The sequence below is a fragment of the Sarcophilus harrisii genome, chromosome 4, assembly GCF_902635505.1.
Source record: "Sarcophilus harrisii chromosome 4, mSarHar1.11, whole genome shotgun sequence".
NCBI lineage: Eukaryota > Metazoa > Chordata > Mammalia > Dasyuromorphia > Dasyuridae > Sarcophilus > Sarcophilus harrisii.
Window position 1 is genome coordinate 330,570,978 of NC_045429.1, and position 12,495 is coordinate 330,583,472.

At 34.8% G+C, this 12,495-nt stretch overlaps 1 protein-coding gene across 4 annotated transcripts in view; it reads left to right on the forward strand.

Annotated features, from left to right (window-relative positions):
• SPOP (speckle type BTB/POZ protein) overlaps positions 1-12,495 on the forward strand; it is a 74,551-nt gene that overhangs the window by 41,346 nt on the left and 20,710 nt on the right. For 2 of the 4 annotated variants that reach the window (XM_003768366.4, XM_023502446.2), the window contains exons 3-4: positions 9,902-10,051; positions 10,610-10,731. In XM_003768366.4, the coding sequence (XP_003768414.1) occupies positions 9,974-10,051; positions 10,610-10,731 (200 nt within the window). In that variant the 5' untranslated portion in view covers positions 9,902-9,973. Of the gene's footprint in view, positions 1-2,654; positions 3,030-7,026; positions 7,488-9,901; positions 10,052-10,609; positions 10,732-12,495 lie in introns of those variants that run through there. The other 2 variants (XM_023502447.2, XM_031966077.1) reach the window with 2 other exon arrangements.

Consider the following 12,495-nt stretch of genomic DNA (forward strand, 5'->3'; position numbering starts at 1 on the left):
ACATTGTGATTTTTTGTTATATACTTTGTGAGGTAGGTGATAAAGATGATCATTTTATTCCTTTTTTGCAGATGGATTGAAATTGGGCAAACCTTTTTTTTTGCTGTGCTCACAACCTAGCTTTTAGATGTAAACTTATTTTCCTAGGCCACACAGTTCTGAAAACCGAAAAACAATACTAAGACCGACTAACTCATTTAAGAACAGTTGTAGTAATTTGAGCTAATGTATGTGAAAATTTCCTCTCCTCTTTGCCAGAGCAGTTAGGACTTCAATTAAGTGTTTTACTCATTTCTTTTTCTAACTGAACAAGTTGTAATTACATTCGAGAATAAGTAGATTTTTCATCAAATTTCAAAATTCATGTAAATATAAGGGCAAAAAAGTGAAATGTATAGACATTGTTAATGGTTGCAAAAAGTGGCATAATGGAAAGAATATTGAATTTTAACTCAGACCAAGTAGGATCTTTTGCTTACTACCTTTGTGAACTTCAGCAGTAACTTCAGTTACTTTCCATCCTCAACTTGATCCCATTCCTCTCTGTTTCTTCATCAGCAAAATAATGTAACTTGATTAGATCTCTAAGGTCCCGAATTTTATGTAAAATATAACTCCATTTATAGTACCTAACTGAAGTAATATATGCAAATTTCCCAAAACATTATAAATAGTGCACAAGGAAATGTTTTGTTAACATAGATCATGTATTTTAAATATTTTTTTTTTGTCCTACTCTTGGTCTTATTTTTTTAGTATTCAGGTAGGAGGGGGGTGGACAAAAGAGACAAAAAGATTTTGTACTTTATGTAAAGGAGAAATCAATGTTTTTGTTTAAATTTTCATTTGATGACAAGACATGTTATTGGAGAACTCTGATTTCTAAGTAAAACTATTTTCCTCACCCAGTAACTCCCTGGTTAGTGTAACTGGAATTGTTCTCTATAAATGGAAATGCTACCTTAAAACAATTCATGGGTTTCATTCTGCTCTATAAAAAGAGTTTGACTAAGTAGATTGCCTTATTTGTGTGTTTGACTTAGAGCATCAGCACTCTGTAATAGTGTCCTGTATAGTTCTTGGCATCTTGATAATTTGCTTATGATGAAAAGAGGAACCTCTTTTTTGCCTAAAAGCCTTATGCAGATTTTCACAATTTCATTGGATGAAAAAGGTTTTACTAGCCAATAGAAGCCTAGAAATTCAATTAATACTGATAGCATGTCTTTACTTTCTCCAGTTTCTGTGTTGAATTTTGTAATGAATGTTGTAGTGTGTGCCCCCTTTGAGCCATTTAGCATTAGAACCCAAATGTTAACACTTCCCATAGCTTTGGGGGGAAAAACTTTCATAGTAAAAGAAAGATACTTCAAAAGAAAAAGGAACTTCATTTTTGCTGGTTTTCTAGGTATAGGGAATTTGTATTTTATGAATATAGCTGCCACATTTCTATGGTTTAAAGAAAGAAACTCTATACTTTAGTACATAGAGAAGCTGATTAAATGCACACAGAAAACTGATGTTTCTTTTTAAATGAAATTGAAGAAAGTTTAGGGTCTTAAGCAAAAATAAATTCTTTTAAGTGATGCTAATTTCTATCTTTTAATGTATATGTAGGTAGTATTATCCATGTGGTCCTGGGGAGAGGACATACAAATTGCAAATAGCAAATTTTAGGTAAATGAAATCATTGAGATTTCTATAGTAGAAACTCAGCTGAAACCCAATGTCTCTTTTGAGATGAAATCATAGGGACATTGTCCAATATGCAGTCAAATTGTATTAGTGAGATGTAGTATTTAAACATAATTTGATCAAGGTTTGTACCAAACCAGAAAAACTGTTGAATTTGGCTCCTTTAGAGCCCAGAGACTCCAAGAGATTATGCAACCTCTGTGTATCTGTTGCTTTGAAATGGCTCTTAACGGTTCTTCTAATCTCTTGCACTTTGGACATGTTTACATGATTTTGAGAGCCAAATCTTGAATCTGCTCGTTATTTCGATTTTCACAGAGCCTTTATAAATTTTGTAGAAGGGAGATGTTTGAATGAATTATCTTTTTCTATTTACTACTTTTGAGACCTTGAACAATTCATTTCAATCATTCAGTACCTCACCCAGTAACTCCCTAATGTAATTGAATTATTCTCTATAAATGGAAATGCTACCTTAAAACAATTTATGGGTTTCATTCTGCTTTATAAAAAGAGTTTAAGCATCTAATATATAACAGGCACTATGCTAGGCACACTGGAAATACAAAGATGGAAAATAAAAATTTCTGCTCTCATGAAACTTACATTCTCTTGGCTTTAGTTTCTTCATCTATAAAAATGAAGGATTGATTTAGATGTTCTTGGAAGGAATTCTTCCCAGCTCTAGTTTTGTGGTGGTCTAATTTTCTGCTTTTGTTCTAGTTGAAAAACTTCATATTTAATAAAAAACAAGTGTTAGATTCTCTCTGTGTATATTTTTGGGGTCAAAGAACTGTGCCAGTATTTTCAGACTGATAGCTGGTTTGTGCTGGGTAATCTAAAAGGGAAAGAATGATTCTGAGCCTCAAAAAAAATTATCATTTCTTTTTAAATGACAAAGTTTTGCTGTTTTTGTTTTGTGATAGGAAAGAAGCTTTCTTCTTAAGGTGAGAATTATTTCATATTTTAACCTTTGAGCTGGCTGCTAAGGTCCCTCTAGGGACAAGGACTATTTGCAGTTATTTATAATCTAGAGAGAAGGGCACTGTCTATAAACAACTGGCTCACATAGAGACTTTAGGAAGCACTGTGGAGTGTTCTATTGCTAATCCCTCTGACTTCCGTGGTTTGGGATTCCTTCATATATCTTCTTGGTTATACTCTGTTTGGTTTTATCAGGAAGAGCCTTGCTGCCCAAGTTCCTTCTGTAATACTCTGAATTATTTTTGGATTGGAAGTGAAAAGTAACCTGAAGAAGATTTACTCAGACTGTTCTCTGAGTTTCAAAATCCAGGCCTACTAGGAAATAGCTTCAAGCTGGAAAAACTTCATAGGTACTAATATATATGCAAGTTTTGGAATTTTCCTTATGTTTGACAAATTACTGTCTTCATGTGGCTTTGAAAAAATGCAGCAATACATCTAGATTTGTGGATTAATAGGTGGGGGGGGAAGAGAGGGGGAGGGAGAAAAATGGTAGTGTGTGTGTGTGTGTGTGTGAGAGAGAGAGAGAGAGAGAGAGAGAGAGAGAGAGAGAGAGAGGGGAAGGGAGAGAGTGATTCTCTGCCATAATGTTTTTTATCAAAATAAAGAATTGTGGAAGGTGCATTCCATGAATTAGTTTTAAATGGCAATGGATATGGAAATTACAGATCAAATCCCAATGCAATAAACTCAGGGGGCTGCCCAAATTCTTACATTATGCTGGAATTTTATTGAGTTGACTGTAGCTTGAAATAAGTAGGTCATTGGCTGAGTCTTTATTCTTATATATTGTAAATCATATTTTTGGTTACAGGATGTGGCCTGCCTTTATCTATTTATCTATCTACTATGCAATTTTGATGGTATTTCTGTATAATCAGTTGTGTGCAGGAAATTTCCCATATGTGTCTGTAAAAAAATTTTTTTTATAACATTCCTCTCCCTGTCCTCTTTTATGACATTTGGATTATTCTAATTTTTTCTTTTGTTTTCATCTTACCAGACTAAAGTAGAAATTAAATCATTTACAGTTGGAATTAGATGAGTTGATAATTTTCAGGGTTCCATAGTATTACAAATGTGGCCAGATTTCATATTACCTCTAATAGCCATATAAGGCAAGAACATACCATAACTTAAACCTTGTTGAGGAAATATACTACTTCAAATATGTTATATTCAAGCCTTCTTGTTTTATTGTCTTTGTTATAATTATTGTCTTTGTTATAAGATGGTCACAAACTGTCCCACCATTTAAATATTTTAATTGTAAAGATTGTTAGGTTAATTTGTAAGTATACTTATAAAATTTTAATGTAATAAAGAAGCAGCCATCTTTAATTAGAACATACATCATTCACAAAACAGAATCAACACAAAAAATAACTAGCTTTAAATCTTTTATCCATTGCCCTATTATATCCCTCCGTAATAGTCTTTAGGATTATCCTCAGTTTAATTTTAAGATTTGTCTGAATAATAAAACCACTGTACCTTCTGTAAATAAGAATCCATTAGACTAGATTGAACTGCCAAAAGTTTGTCTTTAAAAGTCAGATGAGCTTTGCAACAAAGGAAGTCAGTGTGACCTGTAATCTGTCCTTGGGGTAATAAGAAGGAAGTTATTGCACTGTGGACTACATGTTATTGAGTACACATGAATAAAGGAACAAAGAAAACTCTGCAGGTCATAGTAATCCTCGAGTATTATGGTTTGTCCATGTCTTCCTTCCATGTCTTTTATTTTTCTTAGTCAACAATTTTTTTTGGCATCTTCTGTTTTGGAAAGTGCAAGCGTCTCTCAGTTTTAAAATAGTTATGACACTGGAATTTTTCCTTACTTGAAAACTGAACTATATTTTAAACCCAGTCCAAAAAAAAGATGATTTTTCTTTTTTAAAGGAAAAAAAATTTCCAATACAGCACATAGTTGCAGAAATTTGTTTCAACCTAGCAACTTAAAAGTTTGTATACTGAATTCACACTTTTTTCATTTATCTGGGTGTTTTAAGACTGACCCTGGTATAAGGATTACCCATAGTAATCATAAATCTGATATGGTTGTACCAGTCAATAGAGTTTTAGGTTCTATGGATGAGCGTTTTGAATTGAAGATAAGATAGGGAGGTCACTCAGGAAGTAAAATGAAAGATAAAAATGACTGCAAAATCTGTCTGAAACACCAAAGACCTAGCCCAGCTATGCCCAACTACTGGCATTTTATTCCCTCTGGTACAACACTCTGTTGCCCCAGAAAGAATCCTGGTTATGTAATACTTAAGCAGAAGTGTTTTATTTCAAACCATTTCCTGATTTTCACTAGGAATTGCTCCTGGGTCTTAAAGTGAAGCAAATTCTCAATAATTATCTCCTTCCTTTCAGTCCCCTCAGCATTAAGGAAGCATTCCTTCGAACTTTAATAATTCACCTTGGCTCTGGCAACTTAAGAGGTTAGATGCCAAATTTGCATCAAGGCCTAGCAATATATCCTGTTCAAAAGCCTATATTAGCAAGACTTTATTTATGTCATAGTTTTCATTTCATTGTGAGTCTTGCACATTCAGCATTGTTGGAGCCAAACCTGTACTCAGGATTTGAAATAAAGATAAGAGAAAAATTAATGAGTTTGAACAGAAATGGGTATTTCAGTACACTATTCATGTTTGTTTGAAAATACATTCTATGGTTCAAGACAACTTTTTACCTATTCTTCTTTGGCCTAATACTAGAATTAGAATTCATGTTGATAGCATCCCTTTTTCATATTGGTATCAATCTAACTTGGAAAAATTCCTAATGTAACATAAGAATAACAGGATCATGCTTTTGTAATGTCATTTTATAGGTATTTTGGAGGGTCATATCAGGATTGCTATTTTAGCTGTTTGAAAATATCTTCACATTGGATGTTTAGGCACACAGCAATATTTCTTGATAGAGAAAAAAACCTAAATATTTTCAAGTTAGGAACAGAAATAAGAGAGATAGTAGTGAGGTCCTGGCTGTGAGAAATTATTTAATGTTGAGCTTGGGATTACCAGAATTTTGCCAGGTTAAGTAGCCTTCGAAAAACATTTTAATACATTGCTTAAAATTTAAAATATCTTTTTAAAATTGTCTTTTACTAGAGAGAACTTTAATCTTGTTTAAATCTGTTTGAAGCCAATAATATGTTTTATTACTGCCTATTTCCTACAGAAGTTCTTAAAAAGATGACCCCCAAATAGATCTCTTTTCTTTTAAAATTGTTTCTCCACTGGGCATCTGTGGCAACTGTCATGGTGTGCTAGAGAGTTCATGTAGCACCAGGATTCTGCACTGATGAAGCACTTTACCAATGGTGCCTGCTATGAGTGAAATTAATTAGATCTGTGCTATCCTAGTCAATTTCTCTCTCAGCAGGCAGTGTGGATAAAGCTCATCAATGTGGGAGTCTAGTTCAACCAGTTGCTGAATTGGACATAAAAAGAAAGAAAAGTGGAGTTAGTAAAGGAGGACCAGGCAACAAGAATCAAAAAAATTCAAAGAAACTTCCATGACTACAGTAGAATTTCTTCTATCACTTTAATTTTAAGGACTATTATTTAAGCTATCTAAGTAGAAGAGTTTGAGGAATATGCTATTTCATTAGTTTCAAGATTTATTTAGTTATTAGCTTTGGACTCATATACAAAAATCCTGACCAAAAAACTGGATGGACACAGTTTTGACCTGCATTGTTCTGTTAATCTAATATATGAACAAACTGATAGCAATACAGGCTACTACCTCTGTGAAGTACTGTTTCAGGATTTTATCTAAAAGTTCTTTTGCTTGAAAGATTTGGGTATATTCTTGAAGATCAAGGAATAGTAATACCTTTACTGAGTATTTAAATGGATTTGTTTCTCTTTTAAATATTTATTTCTATATTAACTTTTTCATGTAGACTTAAAACCATATTCTTTTGATTTAAATCACTATTCTATAAAATGAGTGATTTTTAAATATACAGTTGAAACTGATATTGTCATATTTGATAACTGTAACAGGAAATTAGTTTTAAGATATTAATTTTCCATGTCAAAGTAATTTCTTTTAAGTTCTTTTTGTTATTGTTGCTGTTGTTTGTGGGGGGAGGGGTGGGAAGGCAGTTCGGGTTAAATAAGACTTACCAGAGAATCACACAGCTAGATTGCGACAGATTTGATCACTGTGATCAGCTATGATCAGATTTGAACTTTGGTCCTCCTGATTCCAAGGCTGGTGCTATATTCATTGCATTACCTAGCTTCCCCTTTTCTGTTCACATCTAATGGATTTTTTTTTTTTTTTTTTTTGTCCAAATGAGTGCTATTTTTAAGTGAAATTTTGAAATTCCCTACTGACAAAGGTGACCCATGCTGGACCAGTAACTTAGCTCAAGATATGGGACAGCTGCTAAAATAATTTTCATGCATAGGTCTAACCGTGTTACTTAAAAATCTTAAAAACCATGTTTCCCTTTTGCTTCTAGGATAAAATCAAACTTTTCAACTTGGCATTTAAAGTACTTCTCATTCTGGTTATACCCTGTCTGTTCAGGCTTATTTCACATTATTCTCCTTCTATGTCTCCTCCTTTCCAGCAAGGCTTATTTCCTATTCTCCAAATTTGGAATTCTATCTCCTGTCTCAAAGCCTTTGCATAGGCAGATCCTCTTCATGCTTGGAATGTACTCCTTTCTCAGCTTCAACTCTTAGAAACTTTAGAATAATCAGCCTAGAGTTGAAGAGAACTTTTAGTGGCCATCTCTTCATTTACAGAAGAGGAAACTGCGGTCCAAAACAGTTAAGTAACTTATGTAAGGTAATTGTAAGTTTTTGTTGTAGGTGAAATTTGAGCCCATATCTTCTGTTTGCACCACTTCTCTGTGGTCCCCAGGGTAGACCCCTTTTTTACTGTGCTATTACTGCTCTCATAGTTACCTTCAAAGCCTAGATTAAATATTGTAGAGGGCTGAAACTCTTGAGTCGTTACACTGAGGTCCGTTCAAGCACTTAGGGCTAAATACCAATTGGACAATACTCTATGGGCATGTGCTTGGGGAATGGCCCTTCCCACTATCCTGTGCTGGCTCGATAATTAGTGTATACAGAGAATTGTAGGAGAGAGTAGGAGGTGGAGTATGGCGAGCCAGGGTCACTTTGGCAGTGGACAAGGAAGAAGGAGGTAGCGGAGATCCTGCTTCTAATCCCCTTCACTACCCCTAAAGACCAAGAATAAAGACTAAGGACTTTTGTTTATCCTGACTCCGGCTGATTCTAAGGTATCCTGGGTGCTAGCGTGGTCATCACAAAATACCACTATCTAGAGCAGGCCTTTCCTGGTTAGTACTTTTCTCCTTCTCAGATAATCACGTATATATTTTTCATTTCTGAACAGCCCCCCCCCCCCCCAAAAAAAAAAATACAAAACCCAGCAATAAAAAACTACCAAAATTTAAAGGTCTTGAGGGGGGAGAGACTTTGTTTTGTTTTGTATTTTTAGGGCCTAGCTCAATGCCTGGACCATAGTAGGCAGGCAGCTGTTGAATTTAAATTCAGTTAGCAGATAAATTGTATTATGGTGATGCATTTCACAAGAAATGCAGTCTGTTGTAATGGGCCAGAATTCTGGAGAAATATACTTAGTCAAGGATTCTTACAAGGTATTAACTCAGTGGAATTGATAAGACAATGGTTATCTAGTTTAGCTTGGTGATTAATAGTTCTCTAGTTCAGTACATGTACTTAGTACTTACTATAGTTCTACAAGATTGACACCTGTTAAACAAGATTCACACCTATGATGATGTAATTATAATAGAGTCTGTAAAAACCACCTAGGACTGGATGAGAGACATTCACTCAATTTCCCAACACCGTGATAGCTGGTCTGTCCTTCTTCACTGAGACCAAATCTGGAGGGTCTGAAGGCCCTCCAGAAAGCTAGCTGAGTCCCAATAAAGGAGACAGACTGTGAAGGAGACAATAAAGACTTTTGGACTTTAACACCTGGGTATTCTTGTGGTGATATATACTCTGCTGAAATGAAGGCTGGTCCCAAAGACCTCCAGAAAACCAACCAGAACTTTAAAGTCTGTCTTCCTCTTCTTGGTCATAAGGTTATCAAGTCATAGAATTTAGAATTAGAAGGGACCTTAAGAAATCATTTGTTTGATATATCACTTTCATTTTATGGATTAGGAAACTAAAGCCCAGACAGGCAGTGATTTGACTAACTAAATTTATATAACTAGAAATTATCAGAGATGAGATAGTAATCATAGAGGGGCAGTTGAGCTCTTTTCCTAAATCACTGTTGATTGATGAAAACCAGCAGGGGCAGTATTTGGCTAGTATAACTGGCATAGATAGCCATGTGTTACAATCAGATCTCACTATTTCTTGGAATGTTCTGCTTGTAAATGCTTAAGGGGCAAAACAAAACCTCTGACTTCATTTATATTTTATACAATAGTTAGAATCTTATAAGAACATTTAGTTTCATATATTAGTGATAATGTGATATTTTATGTAACTCTTTTTCTATCACCAACTGAATGTTTTTCCTTCATTCACTTATGAGAAAGGTCTTATAAGAGAATTTCAGCTAAGCACAAATTTTCTTCAGGATGATCATTCTTCCATTCTTCTCTCTTTTGTTTACTTTTCCTTGGCTTTCTATTTCTCTGCCACTAATTCTCATTACTAGCAGCCAGCACTCCAAAGTGCCCAAGCCTATATTAACAAACTTACCTTTTTACTTCAGGGGCATTTGGCCAGCAAAACTCTCCCAACAGTTTTTTTATTATAGTGCTTAGAAAAATCAAACAGAAAATGAAACCCTGAAGTGATATTTAGCCTCATTAGATATTTAACCTCAGATGGAAATGGGTATATAATATCCATATACTTGCTACAATAGTTAGCACTTTTGAGGATCAATATTTAGTATCTCATTAACTTGTTATGGTAAAAATATTTGTTCTCACCTTTTTAAAAGATACCTTTTTTTAATTGGTGTAAATTAATTAGATGGATGAGTCTGTTTAATGTTCCTTTTGTATCTAGCATATATAGTAATGTATGTTAAGGGTTAGTGGGAGAGGGTCTAAAGTTTATTTCAAAAATAATTTTACAGCTCTCAGGCAAATAAGACAGTTAATAATTGGTTTCCTTGGAGTTTTAACCAAAGTCCTATTGTTCTTTGGGATTGACAGGGTGAAGACTAAATAGAAAGGTGTTTTTTTTCTTCTAAACTTGGGAAATTGCGTTTAACCTTCAAACTGGCGATGTCAAGGGTCCCGAGTCCTCCTCCTCCGGCAGAAATGTCGAGTGGCCCTGTAGCTGAGAGCTGGTGCTACACACAAGTAAGTTAAATTTTTTTTATATGTTGATCTTACAGGATTTTTGGAAGTCAAAAGTATGAAATTCTTTCCTTATCCTAAGTGTTAAAAGTTAACACTTTTAAGTCCTTAAAGAGAGGGACGCCAGGAGATGGCAATCTAGAACAGTAAAAATATGCCTGCAGCCCTGGTCTTTTCAGTCTTCTAGAACATTGTGCATTTAGCAGAACCTGTGTGAATGTTCTAAACTTGGTTCCAAAATTATAAGTAGCACAAATTGTTTGAAGAAAAGGCAAAGACTCTTTCATTAATAGATACTTCATTTACTTCATTCTTTTGCCTGAATGTTTTTTTTTTTCCACTTTCAAATAAGTGTTTTTCAGGTATTATTAAAAGAATTTGTAAAAGTGACCATTTGTTCTCTCCATGTTGAGTCTGCTCTTGTCCCCCTACTTACCTTCCCTTGTTCACCAGTCGAAATTGGCATTAAACAGGCGGAAAAGAGGAAAGAACTGAGTTTTTTTTCTGCTTCTTGTGCTTGACTGTTCTTCACTGAGTTGCTTTCTGACTTTCTGTCTGTAGATCAAGGTAGTGAAATTTTCCTACATGTGGACCATCAATAACTTTAGCTTCTGTCGAGAAGAAATGGGTGAGGTCATTAAAAGTTCAACTTTTTCATCGGGAGCCAATGATAAACTAAAATGGTAAGGAGCACATTCATTCAGCACAATGAAACTTAGAAGTGTTTCCATCTTGTTCAGTATACAAATATAGGAGAGAGCAATCTTTTAAAAATTTTTATTGGGTACCTACTGTGTGCATGGGACTATATCAAGTGCTTAGAGAAATGTTTGATCCTTGGCATTTTGTTCAAATGCATGTTTTGGCAAAGTATGTACAGATGATTTTGGTAGCATATACTCTCTGTGAAGAGAGGCATAGGGTTAGGCTCCTGGCCAAGAAGAGGTGCCATAACTCTGGTATGGCCTAGAAGATGATACATATGGTTTGTAGATTGAATGTGGTAGGAGCAGCATCTGAATCTATGTGCTGTGTATTCAACTTGTGACATTTATACTTTAGATAGAACCCCTTAAGTATATAACTCTCCATATAAACTTTCATTTTAATTTACGGATTTGTATCATTGGCTGTCTTTGTAAGTACAGTTAGAAACTACATCTATAAAATCATCTCCAGAAGAAATGTCATAAATTTGTCTTTGTCTGTTCCCCACCCCTCCTTCTTAACAAAATTCTTTAAAAAAAAAAAAAAAAAAAAAAAAAAGCAAAACTTTAAATAATCCATACTTCATGGTCAGATTTGGTAAATTTCTGTCAAATCATTATACACTTGATAAAGTTCCTTAAAAATGGGATTTTTGCCATTCTTTGCCCAGACCTACCAAAAAACCCAAACCCTAAAGATTTTATTAAGCTCTTGCTATATGTGCAGAGCACTGTGCCAGACTTTGGGACAAATGTTTAGATAAAACATAGGTCTTCACAGTGCAAAGTAGGGAGAAAGGCTCGGGGCAGAGCAAGAAAACAATGAACCAAAAATACCTGTAACATATGATATTACATAAAAGATGACATGAACCTAAAATGATCAGATTTGCTAGAGAGAATCAAGAAAGACTTCCTGGAAGAGATATTAAAGAGTATTAAATATGGACTTTAAATATTGGTATTTCCACAGGGAAAAATGAGAAGGGATGGGATTTTAGGCACAAGGAACAGCTTTAGCAAAGGCAGGAAGGCAGAATGAATATTTAGAGTAGGGAAAATTGTTCGTTTTGGCTTGAGCCTGTGGAAGGCAATTGAGAGATAAGGCTGAAAATGGAGCATGGTACCAGATTGTGGCCTTGAACCAAAAAAGTGACTGAAGAACTTTGAGGTGAGGATTGACATAGCCAACTCTCTGCATAAGAAAGATCCTGGCAGTGATCTGAAAGATGAATGAAGAGGGTAGTAATGCTAGAGTGTTGGTGTTGGGGAAAAAAGAGTAGGGGACAGATGTGAATGTTGTAGAGGAGTGGAATGGCACCTTATACCGAATTATATCTGAGAAGTATGGAGTGAGGGAAGAGTCTAAGATGACCTCCAGCTTATAAACAGGCACTACAACAAAGAGGTTAGCTCAGGAGGACCAGAATTCAAGGTAAGATGGAGCAGTTGCATATGCAACAGATGTTTTATAGTTCAAAAAAGAAATTAAGACGCGAGAGAAAGAGCATTCAGAATCATCTGTATAGAAGTGATAGTTAAGCCATGAGAAGTATGTAAGATTGAGGTAGAGAAACACCTATATTTGGCGGTAATGAGAGGTAAGAGATGTCAGCAAAGGAGAAATTAGGGAGGAGAGGCAGGTGACAGCAGAAAAGTCACTGGGGATACAGTTGGTTGTAAGAAAAGAGAAGGAAAGCTTAATATAGTCATTGTGAGGAAGAAATAGTTTACAGATAG